The sequence below is a fragment of the Hypanus sabinus genome, chromosome X2 (assembly GCF_030144855.1).
Source record: "Hypanus sabinus isolate sHypSab1 chromosome X2, sHypSab1.hap1, whole genome shotgun sequence".
Classification (NCBI taxonomy): Eukaryota; Metazoa; Chordata; class Chondrichthyes; order Myliobatiformes; family Dasyatidae; genus Hypanus; species Hypanus sabinus.
Genome location: NC_082739.1, coordinates 8,338,364 through 8,361,109, shown reverse-complemented (window position 1 = coordinate 8,361,109; position 22,746 = coordinate 8,338,364). Strand labels below are relative to the sequence as shown.

General features: G+C 43.3%; 1 protein-coding gene across 17 annotated transcripts in view; it reads left to right on the top strand.

Annotated features, from left to right (window-relative positions):
* The window catches only part of phldb1b (pleckstrin homology-like domain, family B, member 1b), a 394,940-nt gene that overhangs the window by 261,485 nt on the left and 110,709 nt on the right, over positions 1 to 22,746 (top strand). For all 17 annotated transcript variants that reach the window (XR_009509084.1, XR_009509085.1, XM_059956924.1 and 14 more), the window contains one exon: positions 4,517 to 6,102. Coding sequence is in view for 15 of the 17 variants with exons in the window: in XM_059956924.1 (XP_059812907.1) it covers positions 4,517 to 6,102 (1,586 nt within the window). In the remaining 2 variants the exon portion in view is untranslated. The remainder of the gene's footprint in view (positions 1 to 4,516; positions 6,103 to 22,746) is intronic.

Below are 22,746 nucleotides of genomic sequence, written 5' to 3'. Positions count from 1 at the left end.
CCAACGTTCTGCAATTTCCTTCCTGAACATCTCCCTTTCTCCACCTCCTATCTCTTCCACTACTTAAAACATATTTCTTTAGCCAAGCCTTTGTTTACCTTTGCTAATACCTTTTCATGTGACATGATGTCGATTTTTTTGAATAGCGGTCTTATCAAGAGTCTTGGAACAATTATTCAAGTTGTAACATTATATAAAAACATTAATAAAAGTAGAAAATGTGGGAAATACTTAAGTGGTCAGGTCAAAGACCCTTCACCAGTTCTGATGAATGACTCGTTTCACAGATGCTACCTGACCTGTTGAGTATTTCCAGCAACTTTTGTATTTAATTTGAAATTTTCAACATCAAGAGGAATACAAATTGTCGTTGTCACTGGCCATGACCCGAGATGCGCGTGTCTGATTTTCCTGACTACTTTAGGCCAAGTGAATGCGGAATCAAAATGCAAAGAAAGTACAAAAGCAGATGAGGCCACCTTTAAGAGTACCAATATCAAATCAAAATTTGACAAAATAACTTGTGACTGCAAAGGCCATCCAAACACAAACCAGTGTTTATCCTTTAAAAGTTTAAATGACATCTTCCTTGTTACAGAGGATAACATTTCTCTGTGTTATCTTGGCAACGTCCAATTAACTCGGAGCTGTGGGCTTAATGATGGAGCAAAGAGCAAGCAGCAGCTCTGGTACCATTCCAGTACTACTGATCTCATTCATTTTTATTTAATAAAACTGGAAACATTTCCAGATTATGGGCAGAATAAAGATTAAAAGAACCCGGTGATTGTCTCTCTAACTGGGTGATGCAGTCTTGCAGTATGAGTCAGCAAGCTGAAACAAATTAAATGTCGAATGGAATATGTGATTCAATTGCATTCAAATACCAACGTGCATTTACATAGTGCCTCTGAAATGGTCCAAAGTGTTTTACAGTAAATAGCCATAGACTTAAGAAAGGGCATGAAAGCCAGAGCACCAAAATTTTGACAGAGTAGTAGAATTTCTTGAAGAGGCTGATGGAGAGGTTTGGGCAAGGGGCCGAGCAGCTGAAGGCCAGGCCATCAGTGGTGAGACAATGCCGATGGGGAAGTGGGAGTCAGAGGTCTTAGAGGGTTGTAAAACTGGAAGGAGTTATAGAGAAAGAGTAGTTGGTTGTGCTGGAGTCAGCCTCAGCGTCAGTCCCAACCTTCCCACTCTTCACCGTGTCACGAATCCCGTGACAAGTTGAAAAGGACCAACAGAAATGGAACATGTTTGGAGTCTGGTTTACTACAAATTAAGACTATATTTATTACTACTACGAATTAATATCATTAAAACCGGATAATACAATACAGGTTATAAACTATATATATATCTCCGTAAATGTGTGTGTGTGGATACAAATATAATAGTCCTGGAGGTAGATATCAGTCTTACGGTGTCAGGTAAGTTTAAGCAGCTTAGTTCACTTTGTGTTGCGTCGAGTTGAACTGATGGAGGGAGAGAGAGAGAGAGTGTTAATTGAGTTGATGTTCACATTGGCAGCTTTAGTTGTTCTTGCTTCCGAAGTCTTTGGAGTCACTTCGTGTGAACCCCACACAGACACAGATGGGTAGAGCCCCTTCTAGGGAATGGTCTACTAACCCACGGCACGGGTTCACCACCAGCAGACCCCCACAGGCAAGCTCTTACCCGCACTGGTAATCATGGGTCGAAATTACTCAGTCCGTGGCCTCCACCCTCGTGGTGGTCTTAAACTCCACCAGTGGTTTCTCGGGTAGCTTCCGCAATTCTCCTCTGCCATTATCAGACCTAAAGCCTCAACTTTTTATATTCCATTCGAAATTCCGGCCGTCCGTTAGCTCAACCACTCTGAACTGTTACCATGGTGATTTCCCAGCTCATGTCTCAGCTGGCGCCGTACTCTCTCTCCCAAGGTCACAACCAAAAGTGTCATCAAAACCAAGTCAGAGTCCTCTCTCTCTCCCAATTGCCTCCTTGTTCACCAGACTGCTGAATTCTCTAGCAGTTTCTCACCTGCATGACAATTGTCTACCACTTGTTAAAAAGAAGTCCAGCCATTTAGTAAAAGGTCAACTATGGCTAATAAGAGAAGTCAAAGACAACATAAAAGACAACAAAAAAAGTAATTAAGAAGGTAAAGATGGAATACGAAAGTAATATTAAAGAGGATACCAGAAGTTTCTTCAGCTACATAAAGAGGAAAAGAGAGGTGAGAGTGGATATTGAATAACTGGAAAATGATGCTGGAGATGTAGTAATAGGGGAACAATGAAATGGAGGTCAAACTGAATAAGTATTTTGCATCAGTCTTCATGGTGCAAGACACTAGCAGTATGGTGGCTGTTCCAGGTGTCAGGGGTCATGAAGTACGTGAAATTACCATTACTAGGGACAAGGTTCTTGGGAAACTGAAAGATCTGAAGGCAGAGAAGTCACCTGGACAAGATGGTGCACACCCGGGGGTTCTGAAAGAGGTGGCTGAAGAGATTGTGGAGGCATTAGTAATGATCTTTCAAGAATCACTAGATTTTGGAATGGTTCCAGAAAACTGGAAAATTGCAAATGTCATATTGCTCTTCAAGTAAGGAGAGAAGCAGAAGAAAGGAAACTATAGGCCAGTTAGTCTGACTTCAGTGGTTGAGAAGAGGTTGAAGTTGATTACTAAGGATGAGGTCTCAGGGTACTCGGAGGCACATGATAAAATAGGCCGTAGTCAGCATGGTTTCCTCAAGGGAAAATCTTGCCTGACAAATCCATTGGAATTCTTTGAAGAAATAACAAGCAGGAGAGACAAAGAAGAATTGGTTGATGTTGTGTACTTGGATTTTCAGAAGGCCTTTGGCTAGGTGCCACACATGAGCCTGCTTAACAAGCTATGAGCCCATGGTATTACAGGAAATATTCTAGCATGGATAAAGTTGTGGCTGATTGGCAGGAGGCAAAGGATGAGAATAAAGGGAGCCTTTTCTGGTTGCCTGCCAGTGACTAGTAGTGTTCCACAGGGTTCTGTGTTGGGACCAATTCTTTTTATGTTTTTGTCAATGATTTGGAAAATGTAGTTGATGGCTTTGTTGCAAAGTTTGCAGATGATACGAAGGTAAGTGGAGAGACAGGTAGTTTTGATAAAACAGGGAGGCTATGGAAGGAATTAGACAGATTAGGAGAAAGGGAAAAGAAATGGCAGGTGGAATACAGTGTTGGGAAGTGTATGGTCATGCACTTTGGTAGAAGAAATGAAAGGTTTGACTATTTTCTAAATGGAGAGAAAATACAAAATAAAAACTGAGATGCAAAGGGACTTGGGAGTCCTTATGCAGGATTCCCTAAAGGTTAATTTGCAAGTTGAGTCTGTGGTGAGGAAGGCAAGTGCAATGTTAGCATTCATTTCAAGAGGACTAGAATATAAAAGCAAGGATGTAATGTTGAGATTTTATAAAGCACTGGAGAGGCCTCACTTGGAGTATTGTGAGCAGTTTGGACCCCTTATCTTAGAAAGGATATGCTGAAACTGGAGAGGGTTCAAAGGAGGTTCACGACATTGATTCCAGGATTGAATAGCTTGTCATATGAAGAGCAGTTGATGGCTTTGGGCCTAGTATTCAGAAGAATGAGAGGTGACTTCATTGAAACCTATCGAATGGTGAAAGGCCTTGACGGAGTGGACGTGGAGAGGATGTTTCCTGTGATGGGAGAGTCTTAGACCAGAGGATACAGCCAGAGAATAGAGGGGCGTCCTTTTCGAACGGAGATGAGGGATTTCTTTCGCCAGAGAGTGGTGAATCTGTGGAATTCTTTGCCACAGTCAGCTGTGGAGGCCAAGTCTTTATGTATAGTTAAGCCAGAGGTTGATAGATTCTTGATTATTCAGGACATGAAGGGATATGGAGAGAAGGCAGGAGATTGGGGCTGAGAGGAAAATTGGATCAGCAGACAATGAAATGGCCTTATTCTGCTCCTATAGCTTATGGTCTTATGATCTGAAATTAACTGGATTTGTCTAAAATTGCTTCTAAGAACATAGAACAATGTAGCACTGGACAGGCCATTCAGCCCATGATGTTGTGCCAACCTAGATACCAATTAATAATCAATGTCCTCCTCTTGTGTGTCATCCATATCCTGCCATTCCTTTCATGTTTCTGTGTCTACCTAAAAGCCATTTAAACTCTACCAAGCCGCCTGCTTCCACCACTACCCCAGGTAATGCATTCCATTATCACACTCCGCGTAAAACCTTGCTCCTCGTGTCACTTTTAGACCCTTCCCCCCCCCCCCCCCCTCACCCAGCCTTAAAAGCTTGTCTTCAAGTGTTTGACATTTCTAACCAGGGGAAAAGACAGACTCTCTGAAAAGGAATGGCCTGGTAGCTCCATAAGGGATAACAGCAAGGCCATTTTGGTTGCTTGTTATTGATGCCATGTCCCAGAATACCAAGCATCCGTCAATAATATCACTAGAATGTGAAATAATCTCTAGTAACTGAGCTTGTTTCTTTTTCTTTATTCAGATCCCACCAGTCTGGTCAATGGCAATCACCAAACTCACCTTAACGAAGCTTCAAACAATCCGCCATCAAGATCCCAAGCCACTCCCAGTTCACTGGTCAGCTCAATCGAGAAGGATCTACAAGATATCATGGACTCTTTGGTGATGGAAGATGCTACATCTCCTGGTAAAAAAAAGGCAGCCAATGCCCAATCGCCTTTATCCCCCATGATCAATGGAGGCGAGAGGTACCTTCTGTCACCTCCTATGAGTCCTGGCACCATGTCAGTGGGATCAAGTTATGACAACATGTCGCCGCCATTCTCCCCTCTGTCCTCTCCGTCGCCCGGCAGCAGCAGTAGTTGCACCAGCCATTCCCCAGGTAGTCAGGAGCAAGGGCCAACATTGCCCCCAACTGTGCCTATTAGATCTTCAAGTTATAATCACACTGTGCAGCCTCCATCCCCTCGGCCAGTGCCATCCTATAGTGGCATGGCGATTGACCTGACTAAGTGTAATGGTCTTGGCCCAGGGATGCAGCGGGTGTCAGAGAGTCCACGTGCTCACAGAAAAGTGCCCAATGTCCATGAAACCCCGCCGAGCCCAACCCTTAACCGCAGAGGGTTTCCACTTGATACCTTGAACTCAGCGATGCTTAATGAAACCAGGAAGATGCCAGAGAGTTCAAAACTATCACTACAAAGTCACCATCTACCATCAGTATCTGTTAGCCCAAGTGACTTCAGTGGAGGAAGTTCCAGAGTTCAAGTTGTGAATGTTCCAAGCAGCCCTCGAGCTGCAGCCAAGGTTCACCCACCTTCAAGCCCGAGGACCAAAGGAGCTGTCCTTCAAGAAAGGCCTCCAAGTCCTTTCAGAGAGGCTAAGGAAACTCCCATTGATCGATCCATCACTTCCAGCCCGTCTCGGCAGATGTCCCCAAGGGGTTTCCAGCCACTGGAGAGCTTGGGATATGTTCATGTAAATCAGCCTGTCCAGTTACAACCAAGAAGCCTGCAGCCTCCTGAGAGCCCCAGAATGGGTAGACGAAGCATAGAAAGCATGAGGGAACTGCCTCCATTAAGTCCTTCCATGACAAGGAGGTCTGGACCAATCCCCACATTCTCCAATCTACCAAATTCTCCTCAAGTGAGGACCTCTCGAGATATGGTCATTCACAATAGTCCCTCCCATCAGATGAAGCTGGTCAAGGAAATGCCAGAAAGCCCTCGATTTAGACGCAAATATTCCTCAGGCTCATCAGAAAGGAATGAGGACTTCTTAGTGCATAGTACCCCCGGGTCAAACACCTTAAGCACTGGAAGAGGAGTCAGGGATCGCAGCCCATCCCCAACTTTGCTGTCTGTTGACCATTCACGGAAAGCCTATGGGAATACCTTAACCCCGGCACACAGCTTGTCATCTTTGTCCATCTCAACACCACTGCAAAGCCCAAGAATGCAGAGGAAAATGGTGGGGGATGAGAGGATCCCAGTACCACGACAGCGGAAAAACAGTATCTCTGAAATCAGTGACAATGAGGATGAACTCCTGGATTATCACCGGAGACAGAGGGAGGAACGAATCCGGGAACAGGAAATGCAGATGCTGGTGAGCTTATCGTTTCAATTTTCTTTCATCTGCGAAAATATAGAATGATAAAGCAGCCTCCATGCTGTTAATGCTTTCTCTTCTGTTCTTGCACTACACATTTTTCTCTTTCTCCTGTTTCTCCTTACTTCATTCTCTCTTTCCCTTTTTCTGTTTTTGTCCCTCTAACACCCTTCTTTTTTCTCAACTTCTCTCCTTTATTTTTCTCTTTTAGAGTCAGTCATAGAGCACTACAGCACAGAAACAGGCCCTTTGGCCCATCTAGTCTGTGCCTGACTGTTATTCTGCCTAGTATCATTGACCCACATCTTAACCATAGCACTCTGTACCCCTCCCATCCACGTACTTATCCAAACTTCTCTTAAATGTTTCCCATAACTTTTCCTTATCATCTTTCTCCTTTCTTTCTCACTGTTCCCCTGATCGTTTATTTCTCATTCTTCCCTGTTTTTCTGCTTGTTTTTCTTCACTTTTCTCTTTCTCTCATCTTCCCTTTCTCTTTTCTTGCCTTACTTACTTTCGTCTTCTCCCTGGGCTCTTTGCCATTCCCTCTCCCCTTGCTGTTACCATTTCACAAAGAACATTCCACAATAAGGGTGTCATTGTGTTTTGACCTTAAAGTGCCCCAGGCTGTTATTGTCCACGTTCATAATAATCACTATTAAAACCCTTGCGGCAAAGTCAGGGAGCTGTCTACAGAATAGTTCATATTGCAGAATGTAACAGATTCCTGTGAGTGATTTCAAAGGAGTAACCATGAAATCCTCTGATAAATTACAGATCAGTGAACGTCACATTTGATCTTCTTGTTTTTAAGTACTTTGATTGGATTATACTCTTAATCATTTTTAGCAATCTTATATTACACTCATAAATTCTGTATTAAATTCAGATCTCAACCTGTTCCTCACTACCAGCTACTGATCTCCAAAGTGGATTAGTTTCATCATGCTTCTGACAACGTAACTCCACCCAGCCTCCGTTATGTCACATAGGCACGCTATTCATTTAACAAAATCTACATGAAATAAGGGCATTAATGTGACCATATTTTGTGAAAATCTCTGGAGATCAGTGTTTATTTCTCCTAGAGGGTTGTGGCACTCCAGCGTATAATTCACAAGGTACAAGAAATTGCTCAGAATCCTCCCTTGAACAACTGTGCTTCCCAGGATGGGAAGCATTGCAGCATATTCAGTCATAAGATAAATAATCATCACAGTGAGGTATAAGTCCACGATAATAATAGACTCGTGCTTTATGCTCGTCCTGTAGCTGCCATGCTCGTTTTCGGTACCGTAGACTCCTTCCCAATAATGATCACTCTCATTTCTCTGATGGGGCACTTTATTTCTTGATGTAGTCACACTTGTTTCCTCTAACATGCTGACATGCTTTTCTATACTGATCATGCCTAATTCTATAAATAATACACTGGAAGTGCTCAGCAGACTAAACAGCATCTGTGGGAGGAAAAGAATTGCTGATGTCTCGGCTAAAAGGTTCCTTTCCCTCCACAAGTGCTGCTCAACCCATTGAATTTCTCCAGCAGATTGTTTTTGGTCCCCATTGTAGCATCTGCAGTCTCTTGTGTCTACACCCATTTCTAAAATGGCCGCACATAATCACTTTTATGGCCACTAAACACCCTGTTATGGCCACCCCATTTCCAGGTAAGGTCACATCCACCTCCCATAATGGTCAAATTAACTTCCTGGTATGTATGAATACCCATGCATATTTCACTTCTGTATCATATTTTCATCAATGAATTGAAGCACAGCAAGAAGATATAAGACCATAAGACCGCAAGACATAGGAACAAAATTAGGCTATTAGGCCCATCGAGTCTGCTCCGCCATTTCCTCATGACTGAATCCATTTTTCCTCACAGACCCAATCTCCTGCCTACCCTGACCAATAAAGAATCCATCAACCTCTTCCTTAAATATGCATACAGACTTTTCCTCCACCACCAACTGTGGCAACAGATTTCCAATATCCAATGTAATAGAGGTTTCTTTGCAAGATAGCATGCTGACAATTATCTGTTGAGTTCCTAAATTGTTCGTGTAAACTGAGTATTTATGACAATTGTTGTAAATTAGGCACACCTCGATGTTCTTATGTCCAGTCAGAAGAGGCATGTAGGTGCACAGAGAACAGCATACTTCACTGTATATAATTGCACAACCATTGAATCCCAGGCATAATTTGTAGAGCTCTTCATGCTTCAGACGTATTACTCTGGAAGTTACAATATTAAGAAATTGTCAGAGTGCATACTGTATCTTACACTTGCACTTTGTATAATATGTTCAACTTATTTTCTTCAAAAGACACTCTCATTTCCAGGAATGTTCACACTCATATCTGTATCAGAAACACTAATTTTCCATATCATTAACACTCATTTCCACAAGTATGTTCACATCTGATTGCTTTGACAGAAGCAATAATTTTCAGTAAAATTAGCATTAATTTCCATATATGATCACATCCATTTCTTGTAAAAGAAATACTAATTTCTTGGAACATTAACACTCATTCCTGGTATGCACACACCTGTTTTCTATGCCAGAAACAATAATTTACTGTAATATTAACACTCATTTCTGGGTATGGATATACACATTTCCTGTATCAAGTGCACTATTCTGATGCAATGGGTATCTTCTTCTTGCTGCAAACATACCACAAGACATTGGAGTGGATTTAGGCCATTTGGCCCATCGAGTCTGCTCTGCCATTCCATCATGGCTGATCCTTTGCCCTCTCAACCCCATTCTCCTGCCTTCTCCCTGTAACATTTCATGCCCTGACTTATCAAGAATCTATCAACCTCCACCTTAAATACACTCAGTGACCTGGCCTCCACAGCCGCCTGTGGCAACAAATACCACAGATTCATCACACTTTGGCTAAAGAAATTCCTCATCTTCATTCTAAGTAGACACCCCTCTAGCTAAAGAAATTCCCCATCTCCATTCTAAGTAGACATCCCTCTATTCTGAGGTTGTGCCCTCCAGTCCTAGGCTCCCCACTATAGGAAACGTCCACTCTATCTAGGCATTTCAACATTCAATAGGTTTCAATGAGATTCCCCTCATTCTTCTAAATTCCAGAAAATACAGGCCCAGAGCCACCAACTGTTGCTTATATAGTAACCCTTTCAATTCTGAAATCATTCTTGTGAATCTCCTCCGAATGCTCTCCAATGTCAGCACATCTTTCTTAGATAAGGTGCCCAAAACTGCTTGCAATACTCCAAGTGAGGCCTCACCAGTGCCTTATAAAGCCTCAGCGTTACATCCTTGATTTTATATTCTAGCCCTCTCAAAATGAATGCTAACATTGCATTTGCCTTCTTCACCACAGACTCAACCTGCAAGTTAATCTTCAGGGAATCCTGCAGGGTGCCATCAATTCTGTCATCCAAACCATTGGCATCCATTGAGATGTTCCCACAACCAATGATCTCACTTTAAGGACTCTTTACCTTGTTCTCAGTATTTATTGCTATTTATTTATGCTTGCATTTGTACAGTTTGTTGTCTTTTGCACTCTAATTGATCTTTCATTGATCCTGTTATAGATACTATTCTATAGATATGCTGAGTATGCCTGCAGGGAAATGAATCTCAGGTTTGTATATGGTGACATATATGTACTTTGATAATAAAATTTACTTTGAACTTTAAAAAGAAGTCGTCCTAATACCGACCCCTGCGGAACACCACTAGTCACTGACAGCCCATCAGAAAAGGCTCGTTTTATTCTCACTCTTTGCCTCCTGCCATTCAGCCACTGCTTTATCCATGTGTGTATCTTTCCAATAATACCATGGGATCTTATCTTGTTAAGCAGCCTCATGTGTGGCACCTTGCCAAAGGCCTTCTGAAAATCCATGTACACAACATCCACCAATTCTCCTTTATCTAGCTTGCTTGTTATTTCTTCAAATAATTCCAACAGATTTGTCAGGCAAGATTTTCACTTAAGGAAACCATGTTAACTTTGGCCCATTTTATCATGTGCCTCCAAGTACCTCAAAACTTCATCCTTAACAATCAATTCCAACATCTTCCCAACCACTGAGGTCAGGCTAACTGGCCTATAATCCCTTTCTTCTGCCTCCCTCCCTTCTTGAAACATAGAAAACCTACAGCACATTACAGACCCTTCGGCCCACAAAGCTGTGCCAAACATGTCCATACCTTAGAAATTACCTAGGGTTACCCATAGCCTTCTGTTATAGAAACGTAGAAAACCTACAGCACAATATAGGCCCTTCGGCCCACAAAGCTGAATGGAGTGGCATTTGCAATTTTTCAGTCCTCTAGAACCATGCCAGAATCTAGTGATTCTCGAAAGATCATTACAAATGCCTCCATGGTCTCTTCAGCCACCTCTTTCAGAACCCTAGGGTCTAGTCCATCTAATTTAGGTGACTTATCTACCTTCAGACCTTTTAGCTTCCCAGTCACCTTCTCCCTAGTAACAGCAACTGCACTCACTTCTCCCCCCGACACTCTCGAGCATCCAGCATACTGTTAGTGTCTTCCACAGTGAAGACTGATGCAAAATATTTTATCAGTTCATCTGCCATTTCCTTGTCCCCCAGTACTACCTCTCCAGCTTCATTTTCCAGTGGTCCGATATCTACTCTTGCCTCTCTTTTATGCTTTACATACCTGAAAATTTTTTGGTATCTTCTTTGATATTATTGGCTAGCTTACCTTCGTATTTCATTCTTTCATTCCTTTTGGCTTTTTTAGTTGCCTTCTGTTGGTTTTTAAAAGCTTCCCAATCCTGTAACTTTCCACTAGTTTTGCTCTATTAAATGCCCTCTCTTTTGCTTTTATGTTGGCTTTGACTTCCTTTGCAGTCACAGTTGCATCATCCTGCCTTTAGAATACTTCTTCTTTGGGATGTATCTATCCTGGGCTTCCGAATTGCTCCCAAAAACTCAGCCATTGTGTCAGTGTTCAATATAGATCTGGGATATGTCTCAATCTCAATAGATTGTATTTCATACCCCACCTCCAGCCTCTCCTTGGATTCCTTGTACTTTATTGATTGACTAGCTGTTCCTGGCATTTTCCGGAGCAAAAACAAGCAATGAGCTCTTGTAACTGAGTCCTGATTATACAGAAGCACACTTGAATTAAGTGTAGATTTCCAAACCATTACAGCAAGGTTTTAGCCACAGTAATATATTCATATATATTCCCTGGTATAAAGGATGGTGAGGGGTGACCTTAAGGGGTTTATAAAATCATGAGGGCCAGAGATAGTCTTTTATTCAAGATGGAATAGTATAAGGCTAGAGGACACAGCTTTTCTATGCTCTACAGTATGTTCTATTTTCTTAAAAGCGATTTCCACACAGAGAATGGTGGGTATATGGGACAAACTTCCAGAGGAAGTGATAGAGGCAGGAACAATTACAATGTTTAAAAGATATTTAGACAGGCACATTCATAGAAAGGGGTTAGAAGGATATGATCCAAATGCAGACAATTGGGTTTAGTTTTTCTTGATATCTCGGTGATCATGGACAAATTGGGTCAAAGGGCATGTTTCTATGGCTCTATGAGTAACGCACAAAAATGCTGGAGAAACTCAGTAGGTCAGGCAGCATTATGGAAAGGAATGAACAGTCAATGTTTCAGGCCACAGCCCTTCATCAGGACTGGAAAGGAAGGGGGAAGAAGCAGGAATAAGAAGGTTGGGGGAGGGGAAGGAGTACAAGGTAGAAGGTGATAGGTGAAGCCAGCTGGGTGGGGGAGGGGGGATGAAGTGAGAAGCTGGGAGATGATAGGTGGGAAAAGTAAAGGGCTGGAGATGAAAGAATCCAATAGGAGAGAAGAGTGGACCATGGGACAAAGGAAAGGAGGAGGGTCACCGGGGGGAAGTGATAGGTAGGTGAGCAGAAGAGGGGAGCCAGAGTGGGGAATGGAAGAAGAGGGAAGAGGGAGTGGGAGAAATTACCGAAAGTCAGAGAAATCTATGTGTCTATGACTCTATGGTTACATTATAAGCAAATGGTCATTTTGACATTATGAGCAAGGTTGCCTTTGTTTGCCCGTGTTAGTTACTATAATAATACATCTATCATCTGTTAAGGATCTTCTTGAATCATTAATTTGTCAAAAATGGTATGAAGGCTATGGGGAACTGAGAGAGAAGAAAGGAAGATGGGCTGGGGCAAGAAGCCAAACCCTACAAAGTCTGAGACGGAAAATGATGGAAACATTCAGCAGGTCTTGCAAAATGCTGCTTGATCTGCTGAGTATTTCCAGCATTTTCTGTTTCTATTTGATATGGAGATGGAATTAAGAAGAGAAATAGGTGTAATATCATGCTGGAAATGCTGATCATGTCAGGAAGCTTTTGTGGAGAGTCAAGCGAGCCGAGGAATTGCTAAGTATCGCTAAAGACTTACTAAAATGTTTGTATGGGAAGCCAATGACCGTTTCTTACTTACTGCCCATTATCCCGCTGATGTTTAGCACAGCAATGAAGGTCCTCCATCTCTGATAGAGTTGGCCTCTCTTCTTATCACTTCCCAATCCATCTCCAACATTTCCCCATGATGATTGTGGCAACAACTGTTTCTGGGTTAGGTTTATTATTGTCACATGTCCAGTGAAAAGCATGTTGTTCATACAGATCAAACCATCACACAGTGTATTGGACTAGAACATGGTAAAGCAATAACAATGCAGAATAACGTGTAAAAGCTACTGACAAAGTGCACTGCAGGTAAACGATAAAGTGCAAGTTCATAACGAGGTAGATTGTGAGGCCGTGAGTCCATCTTATCGTACAAGAGCTCTGTTCAAGAGTCTGATAACAGCGGAACAGAAACTGTCCTCGAGCCTGGCGGCACATGCTTTCGGTCTTTTGTATCTTCTGCTCAGTGTGAGAGGGGAGAAGAGAGAATGCCCAGGGCGGGTGGGGTCTTTGGCTGCTTCACTGAGGCAGCAAGAAGTGTAGATAGAGACCAGAGAAGAGAGCCTAGTTCCTGTGATGTGCTGAGGTGTGTCCACAACTCTGCAGTTTCTTGCGGTCACAGGCAGAGCAGTTAGTCATCAAACTGCTTCTACATCCAGTCAGAATGCTTTCTATGGTCCACTGGCTGTGAGATCACCACTGCAAAATCCAGTTGACTCTAGGCTGCTGACAGCCTGGAGCGCACTTTCTTTTCTGTGTAGCACAAAGGACTGGAGGCTGGGGCTTGAGGAGAACAAGTCAATTACTTAAAATATAGGGGTGTTGCATAGTTCCACTTTCGAGCCAGCATTGCCCAGAACTGTGATTCTGTCTGTGACCAATGACAGCCACACGTCAGAACACCATGAGCTAATTTCTAGGACAACACTTCAATGGGGAACTATGTACATCTGTTACAGAAATTGTGTCATCAGCAAAAGAGTGAATCATAGCCTGAGTACCCGGATATAACAGCATTCTAAAAACAAAGTAGTTTTAAAATGTGCATAGACCTTTCAAAAAAATCAGTGCCGTGTAGTGAATTATGAACTGAGTTCCTGGAAATAATTCCAATCTAGACATTAAAAAAATGTAGATCCGTTTCCCTTTAAAAAAAACAGAACCCTATATCTGAATAAAAGAGATTGTGCAGATACCAGAAATCTTGAGCAATACACATAAAATGCAGGAGGAATTCAGCAGGTCAGGCAGTATCTATGGAGAGAAATAACAGTCCTTCAGAGAGGAAACCAGAGGGAGAGTGTGTGAGAGGACATTAGACTTGAGTTGACTTTTTGTTTGATTATGCCATTCAACCCACCCTCAGCATTGCTCCTCACTTTCTCTGAGACCTCCACCACAAACCTTCAGGATCCCTGGGCTCCCCCAGTTTTATCCCCTTTCACTTCTCCAATGGTTTGCTTTGAACTATGGAATTACCTTTTTGAATATCAATTTCTCTTCCTTAATAAAATCTGGCCAAACATTCCCTTGTGTATCTCTTGCCAATTATTGTTTGATCAAATTTGCAGAGTACCTCTGGACAATGGCTCTTCAGTTATTCTGTGCAAAGCTGAATTGAGTTGATTGATTTCTTTGTTGCTTTAAATGAGATACAAAAAATGTGAAATGAGTGGATTTATTTTGAGAGACGTATTGCATTTCCAATAAATAATGCAAGCCCTTCCTGTCTATTAATTCATTCCTCTAACGGAATGCCTCATCTGTGCAAGGATTTGTTCTGTTTCCAAGCAACAGAAAGTTACCATCTAATCTGCATTGAATTGCAACTCTTTTTAGCTCACCTGATGACCCTGAATATGTAGAGTGTAATTAAAGCCAGGGAGAGCTGGAGATAATTGGCTTGATGGTAGAAAGCGGAGGTTGTTTCTTAAACTGGAAGCCTGTGACTAGTGGAGTGCCTTAGGAGTTGGTGCTGGGCTCAATGTTGTTTGCCACCTATATCAACAATTTGGATAAGAATGTACAAACCATGTAAGTTTGTAAACACTAAAATAGGTATAGTGGGCTAAGCAAGTAGGCCAAGGAACGGCAAATAGAGTTTAATTTGGAGAAGTGTCAGATGTTGCATTTGGAAAGTCAGATCCAGGTCGGACTCTCACAAAGAACAGCAGGGTCCTGGAGAGTGTGGTAGATTGAGCTTGGAGTACAAATGCATGTCTTACCGAAAGTGGAGCCACACGTATACAGGATGGTCAAGAAAGTTTTTGGCATGCTGGCCTTCATTAAGTCAGGAGATCATGGAGTTCAGGATGCTGGTGAGGCCACACTTGAAGTATTGTGTTCAGTTGTGGTTGTTTTACTATGGGAATGATTTTATTGAAATGGAAAGAGTGCAGAAAGGATTAACAGGGATGCTGCCAGGACTTGAAGGACTGAGTAATAGGGAGAGGTTGGACAGGTTAGGAATTTATTTCTTGGAACGTAGGAGACTGAAGTTATTTCACAGAGGTGAATAAAATCATGAGGGGTAAGACAGTAGATAGGCTGAATGCACTCAGTCTTTTCCCCAGAGCTGCAGAATCAAGAACTAGTGGGCATAGATTCAAGGTGAGACAGGAATTTAAAGGGCACCCTTTTTCTCACAAAGGGTAGTATCTATGTGGAATCAGGTGCTAGAGAAAGTGGTTGAGTTTGGAATGTACCAGTTGGGCTGAAGGCCTGTTTCTGTGCTGTATGACAACGACTATGACTGACAATGTTGGTTGCAGTGCCTGGAATACTACTGATTGCTTTAAGGCACTTATTGTAACACCAAAAGCATAGTGACAGCTATCACACTTCCTACACTCAGCTGTGAGTACATTAAAAAATACTCACTGCTTGTGGGATTCACTGAGTTTGTGAAAGGCATATTGTATGTAAATACTTCTTCCTTGTGCTGTCCTTACTGCATTTGTCTCTCTGAGATGTGATTCATAGAGAGCAATGTTTCAAGATATTGTTGGCTCTGGATAGTAGTAGACCCACCTGAGGTTGTACTTGTAGGAGAGTTACTACCCCCTCCTCTATTCCCCATTCAATTATCTCTTGTCCCAAGATGCCTCTATTGGCCAATCCTGATACACACTGGAGATTAACCTCCCTGACAGAGCTGGTTGCATATCCCAGGGAAAAGTATGACCAAGATATTAAACAAAATATTTTGGATTTCCTTAGTCGCTTTCATCTGTCTACTAAAGTAAACTCTTGGGATTCTGACTGTCTAAATTTATTATCAATAGGTTGCCTGATATACAAGATTAATCTAATTAGACAACAAAAGTTCCAAATTTTTTTCCGTTGAGATAGGACTGTGGGATCAAGTTCAAGATTCAAGATGATTTATTGCCATTCTTCAGTACACGAGTGTAAAGGAGAACAAAATGACTGTTACTCAAGATTTGATGCAGCGTAAAAACACAATAAGCATAAACACATAAGATTAGCTTGTACGTAGACTGATTGTATGTACATAAAGTGATGCTAGGTACAGGAGTATCTGTACATAAGGTGACTGACAGGCATGGGTGTCGTGATGAAATCATCTGGAATATGTCATCAGAAATAGTTGCACAACCTTTATGAATATATGTAGATAGAGTGGGGGAGCGTTAAACACAAAAAAGTTCTGCCCATTTTAGTACAATGACATTTTAAACCACACTAAAAGTGTGCCAAGTCTTCGACAGTACCAAAAATGCTGATGTTTTTATCATCAGGCATGCTATGCTGTAGATTACCTCATGCTCTGAGAAGTGTTATTAAGCAGATTTAAATGTCACTTCACTGGGGGAGCCAGAAGACCTTTAAGCCATCTCATTCTAACCTGGTGATGAACCTGGCTTCTCAGAGAGTGAGAATGTCACCTCATTAATGATCTATGTGTCCACCTCTGCTCTGTCCTCTCATCCTGCATTGCTGGAAATACAGATGAGCGGGGGCAGGGGGAATCCCAGATACGATAGAAAGCCAACAACCATCTCTTCACTCTGCCTCATTCCAGTTAATGTGGTTACCACAGGCAATTCCAGAAAATATGTCCAAGAATTTTCAATGACTTTGCTGTGTGGGAGAATTCTGCACTAACGTTTTAAACTCTGCAAGAATCCAGTGTTAGAGATAGCTAGGGCATACTAGGCAAAGGAAATAAGATCCTTTTAGTTTACCATCTTGTATTGTGGTGGTTACAAGATATAATGGAGTTGCCCTCTAATAACCACCAATCTTGTGACCAACCATCCATGTCTACAATGAGCCCAACGTGATGAAGGCCAAAGTCACCCTTTCTGTCCCAACCATGCTACACTTAACCCAAATCAGTTTTCAGTTCTTTGGTTGGACTAGGACAGGCTATTGGTGATCTTCACTCCTGGATACCTGAAGCCCTCAACCTCAATACCTTTGCTGTAGACAAGAGCAGGTGCATCACCCTCCTTCCTGAAGCCAATGGCAAGCTCTTTTGTTTTGCTGACAGTGAGGGGAAGGTTGTTGTCATGGCACCATATCACTAAGCTCTCTATCTGCTTTCTGTATGTCAAATCACAGGACCAACAGTCATACACAGCATTAGGCACATACAGCACATATGAGACAGCAGAAAAATACTCTCACATTAAAAATATAGTGCAAGACCCTGAGTCCATGAATGTTGCAGGGGTTTGCAGTCAAACATAATCCAGCTTGTCTTCTGCCGAGTGAAGACTCCACCGACTCCAGGTTGGACAGTATGCCACACAGCCTCCGGTGGAGCACACCAACTCTGACGCCTCTCTCTCGGGCGGCTGTAAACAGGTGACACTATGGCTTGAAGTCCTCACTATGACCGAGGTCACGTAGCTCCTCTGCCAGTAAACCAATGAATTGGACTTACAACATGGTCTTGTGACTCTTTCAGGCCTACCTGAGTCCACTGTCTCATGTTAAGGATGAAAGTTTGAACACTGCATTGATCCCTGAAGCTCAGTACAAATCAGGCATCAAATCTAGACTTGACTCACTCACCATGACCAACTCACTGTTTCAAAAAAACAAATTGCTGAGGAACTCAGTGGTTCAAAAACCATCCATTGAGGTGGAGAAATCTATATCATTTTGGATCAAGACCTGGCTTCAATACTGAAATGTAGAGCAGCGTAAAGGGGTTCTGTCTCCCACTCACTGATTCTATAAGGGACTTTTGCCTTAAACCTCCACAGTGGTGTTACTCCTCCAACGAGAAGTTATTTTGGTTTGACACGTAGTCACTATTTTAATGTAGGAAAGAGGTTGACTTGACTGCACGTGTGGCAGGTTTCAACGCAAGAGCAACATGGCTTTCACAGCCGTACAGCAGTGCTAAGAGTCACATTGGTTCTGCCAGATGAATGTGGAATGTGCTGTTTGTGCCAAATAAGAAGGATGTCCAAAATAAAGCTTCAAAAGAGAGGCTGAGTGTCATGGCAACTCATAGAATGTTGGCCAGTGGATGACATTTGGAAAAAATTCCATTTCACTCCACCTGGTTCCTAACACCTGCTCCTTCTTCGAATTACATGACGTGGGTCTAAACGTATACCCTGTTAAAGAGACGGTGTTAAAGGCTTTTATCCTCTTCTACATACTGAAGGGTGGATCATTTTAAAGCACGTCCCTTCCTGATATTTCCTATCACCGCTTATGTAATTCAGTGCCACAGTCTGTTTGACACAGCACCGATTTAGAATCGGGGTCAGGTTGATTGTCACTGACTAGTTGTTTTGTTTTGTGGCAGCAATATGGTGCTACTTACTGCCCACCACTGCCGCTGGCGTTCAAGGCATCAATGAAGTTCCTCCATTACTGCTGGTGTTCAGAGCTTCCTAACAATAATTATAAATAAATAATAGTGCAAAAAAGGAATGGTTCAGTAGTCCTGCCAAAGGGTGTCGGCTCAAAAGGTCAACTACACTCTTTTCCATAGATGCTGCCTGGCCTGCTGAGTTCAGACAGACAGACATACCTTATTGATCCCGAGGGAAATTGGGTTTTGTTACAGCTGCACCAACCAAGAATAGTGAAGAAATATAGCAATATAAAACCATAAATAATTAAATAATAATAGGTTAATCATGCCAAGTGGAAATAAGTCCAGGACCAGCCTATTGGCTCAGGGTGTCTGACACCCCGAGGGAGGAGTTGTAAAGTTTGATGGCCACAGGCAGGAATGACTTCCTATGACACTCAGTGTTACATCTTGGTGGAGTGAGTCTCTGGCTGAATGTACTCCTGTGCCTAACCAGTACATTATGGAGTGGATGGGAGTTATTGTCCAAGATGGCATGCAACTCTTTTCAGACACCACCGTCAGAGAGTCCAGTTCCGCCCCCACAACATCACTGGCCTTACGAATAAGTTTGTTGATTTTGTTGGTGTCTGCTACCCTCAGCCTGCTGCCCCAGCACACAACAGCAAACATGATAGCACTGGCCACCACAGCCTCGTAGAACATCCTCAGCATCGTCCGGCAGATGTTAAATGACCTCAGTCTGCTCAGGAAATAGAGACAGCTCTGACCCTTCTTGAAGACAGCCTCAGTGTTTTTTGACCAGTCCAGTTTATTGTCCATTCATATCCCCAGGTATTTGTAATCCTCCACTATGTCCACACTGACCCCTTAGATGGAAACAGCATTTTCCTCCAGCATTTTGTGCGCGTTGCTTGGATTTCCAGCATCTGCAGGTTTTCTTGTGTTTACTTTTGATTGGATGCCTACCCTGAAAAAGCTTAAATCTTCCCTTCGACGGGAGTTCAATGAAACCCACTCTTGATGCTCCCCCTCTGTTGACTCCTGCTGCTCTCCGACTCATTGATCACGTGCTTACCCAGACTCCCTAGCGCAGCCACATATCCTTCCTGGGAACATACCTTTACCTCCAGCTTGTACCACATGGCTTCCAGGTCAGTTTTTAAGCTTCTCAGTTCAGACCCTCTGAGGACCCTGGGTACTCGCATTCAATCAACTGCTTCTCCCACCGCGTTCTACACGCCACACTTTCCACTGTGAGGAGGTAGCTGGGGTTCCTATCTCAGTCACTTCCACGACTCTGGGATTCTCTCTCTGCCCCCTGCAATGGACCTGTCCGATACTTTATCCTCCGTTGGATCCACGCTTTCAGCTGTTGGTTCTTCACCTTTCTCACGTCCTGCAAGGATCAGAAGGTCACCTGTTTATAGACCACAGAACCTGCTGTCTCCAACACCAGTAGGTACAGACATCTACAGACCATGATCCCTGTGGCTGACCTCAACTGTTCCAACAATCAGAACCAGGATTCAATCGCCATCAACGCGGGTACCAACGACCCCAGACACTTTGAAAATGCCTATTGCACAACCTCAAACTCTGTCTCTAGCCTGAACCTTGACTGACAGCCCCTCGCACTGCCGTTGGAACCCCTGCTTCCCCTTCCCCCACCACCACTCTGCAATCCCGTGTCTCTCAAGCCCCACCGCCAGCTCTTGGGTCCATCTTCCTCCTACCCCACCTTCCCTGAAAAGCCTGACCCTCCCCTTTTCTCAGACACTACCAACCCTCTTCCCCCTCTAATCCCAGCTCTCACCCATGCCGGGTCTTCACTATTCCCTCTGACCTTCCCCTCTCTGAGGCAGAATGTTCTGTCCTCACTAAGGGCCTCACCTTTGTACCCCTGCCCCATTCAGTGAGTTCCGTGTCCGCCATGATGCTGAACTCGTCTTCCACCACCTCCATCTCCGTGCCTACTTCTTTGATAAGGACTCTCCAGCCCACACCGATGTGGGCTAACCTTCTCTAATCTTCAACACTCCACCACTTCTTAGACACCCCACTCTGGTCCTCTGCCTGCTCTGGATCTGTTCATTGCCAACTGCTGACGAGACACCAGCCGTCTCGACTTCACCACTCCTCTCTCCAATTCCAACCTCACTGCAGTCCTGCTGAAGGGTCTCAGCCTGAAACATCGACTGTTTACTCTTTCCCATAGACGCTGCCTGGCCTGCTGAGTTCCTCCAGCATCTTGTGTGTGTTGCATAGCTAGGTAGTGTTTATGGACCATTCAGAAATCTGACAGCAGTGGGGAAGAAACTGTTACTACAGATCTTGTATTTTTGCATTTAGGGATGTTTTATTATAGCCACTACTTAAATGGAAGTTGTAGCTGTTTGAGTGGTTTCACAGTTTACAATAGTTGATTTATGAACTTTTTCTATAGTGGTATTGTCTCTTTGTGGTACACACCTTCGATTTACAAAGCTATCATTCGCTATATTTAGTGGGACATCACCCTCCATCTGCAGGAATTCATTGTATTAAAACATACATGATGAATTTCACCCAGTATTTCCATTTACAAAATTGAATTTGTAACATTTTCCAGGAACACATCCTTTTTGTAAGTTGAGGACCTGTTGTATCATATTCACCATTAGGGCAGTCATTGGACACGTTCTAATGGAGTACAAGATTACCATTATTAATTCCCAGGGAGGTACAGAAGACTTTACAGAGGATAAACTACTTTTCGATAAGCAGTCCCTGTTGCAAAGTGTAACTAATTTTGATGTCCATTCACTGTCCTCAGGAGGGCTGGTTGTCTGAAATTGTTGAATTTAATGACTTGGAGGAGAATGTGGGCAGCAGGGTAAGTTTGCAGATGACACCAAATGGTGTGGTTGCCTAAAGTTCCAAGAGGTTCCAGTTCAACTAGGAAAGTGGGCCAAGGAATGGCAGATGAAATTTAACCCGGGCAAGTGCAAATTTAAGCCAAGGCAGGACTTAGGCAGTGTGTTATGACCGAGCTCTAGGGTGTGTGTTAGAATAGAAAGATATTGGGGTACAGGTACATGGTTCTCTGAAAGTGGTAACACAGGTGGTGAAGATGACGTGTGGAATATTTGCTAATTAGAATTTACACAAAGTTCAACAATACAATGATTCAATGGTTCCATTTAATATCAGAGAATGTATACAATATACAACCTGAAATTCTTACTCTCCAGACATCCTCGAAACAGAGAAAAAACCCATAGAATGAATGGTAGAAACTTTAAAACCCCAGAGCACCCCCTCTGCCCTCCCACACACAAGCAATAACAAAATTATCGGCCTTTCCCCCACTTGCACCTGCAAAAGCACCACTCTCCCCCCCCCCCCCCCCCACCATGCAAGCAATAGCAAAAGCCCCCAAAGTGACCTTGATCTGGAGTCAGTCAAAAACTACAGATCATAACCCAGGACTTCGGTATGTCAGACAGGCTCTTCCTCCCCAGCAAGGGAGAGAGAGGTCACCCCTGCAGCAATGAGTGTGGAGACCAGCAAATCATTGTTCCTATGTTACAATCTTCCGCACCACTTCTCTGAGTCCCCTGACTTGAGGACCGATATGTTCTCTGAGGGGAGGGGGAGGTTTCTCTGAATGTTTCAGTCTCCCACGACACATTACTTAGTGAAATTGGCGAGGAACCAGGTCGTCCATGGGGCCGCGCCCCGAAGGTACACCTGGAGATATCGAAATGCATGGTGAATCTGAGCTGCAGCTGACTCCACCACCTTGAAAAGAAAAGAAGAATAAGCTGTTTTGCGGACAAACTGGAAGAAGTCACCTAGGTTTGGAAAAACAGGAGTAAACATCGGAGTTGTGTTTAGTTCTGGTCCTTTTATTAGAGGAAGGATGTAAAAGCTTTAGGGAGGCGGCAGAGAAGATTTATCGGGATGAATGCATGTTATTTTGAGGATAGGCTGCGTGATCAGAGGGCTTTCCCTTTGGAGAGGAGGATGAGAGGTGATCTGATAGGGGTGTAAAGGATGATAAGAGGCATAGATGGAGTGAGCAGCCAGAAACTTCTTCCAGAGCGAAAATGGCTCATACAGGGGGAATAACTTTAAGGTGATTGGAGAAAAGTATAGGGGGATGTCAGAGGTAATTCTTCTACGCAGAGAGTGGTGGGTGTGTGGAACACCCTGCTAGGGGGGGTGTTGGAGGCAGATACTAATGGCAGTAGGGACAGATAAGAGACTCTTAGATAGACACATGGATGATAGAAAAATGGAGGGTTTTGTGGGAGGGAAGGGTTAGATTGATCTTGGAGTAGGTTAAAGGGCATGGATGGGGTGGATGTGGAAGGGATGTTTCCTGTCCTGGGTGAGTC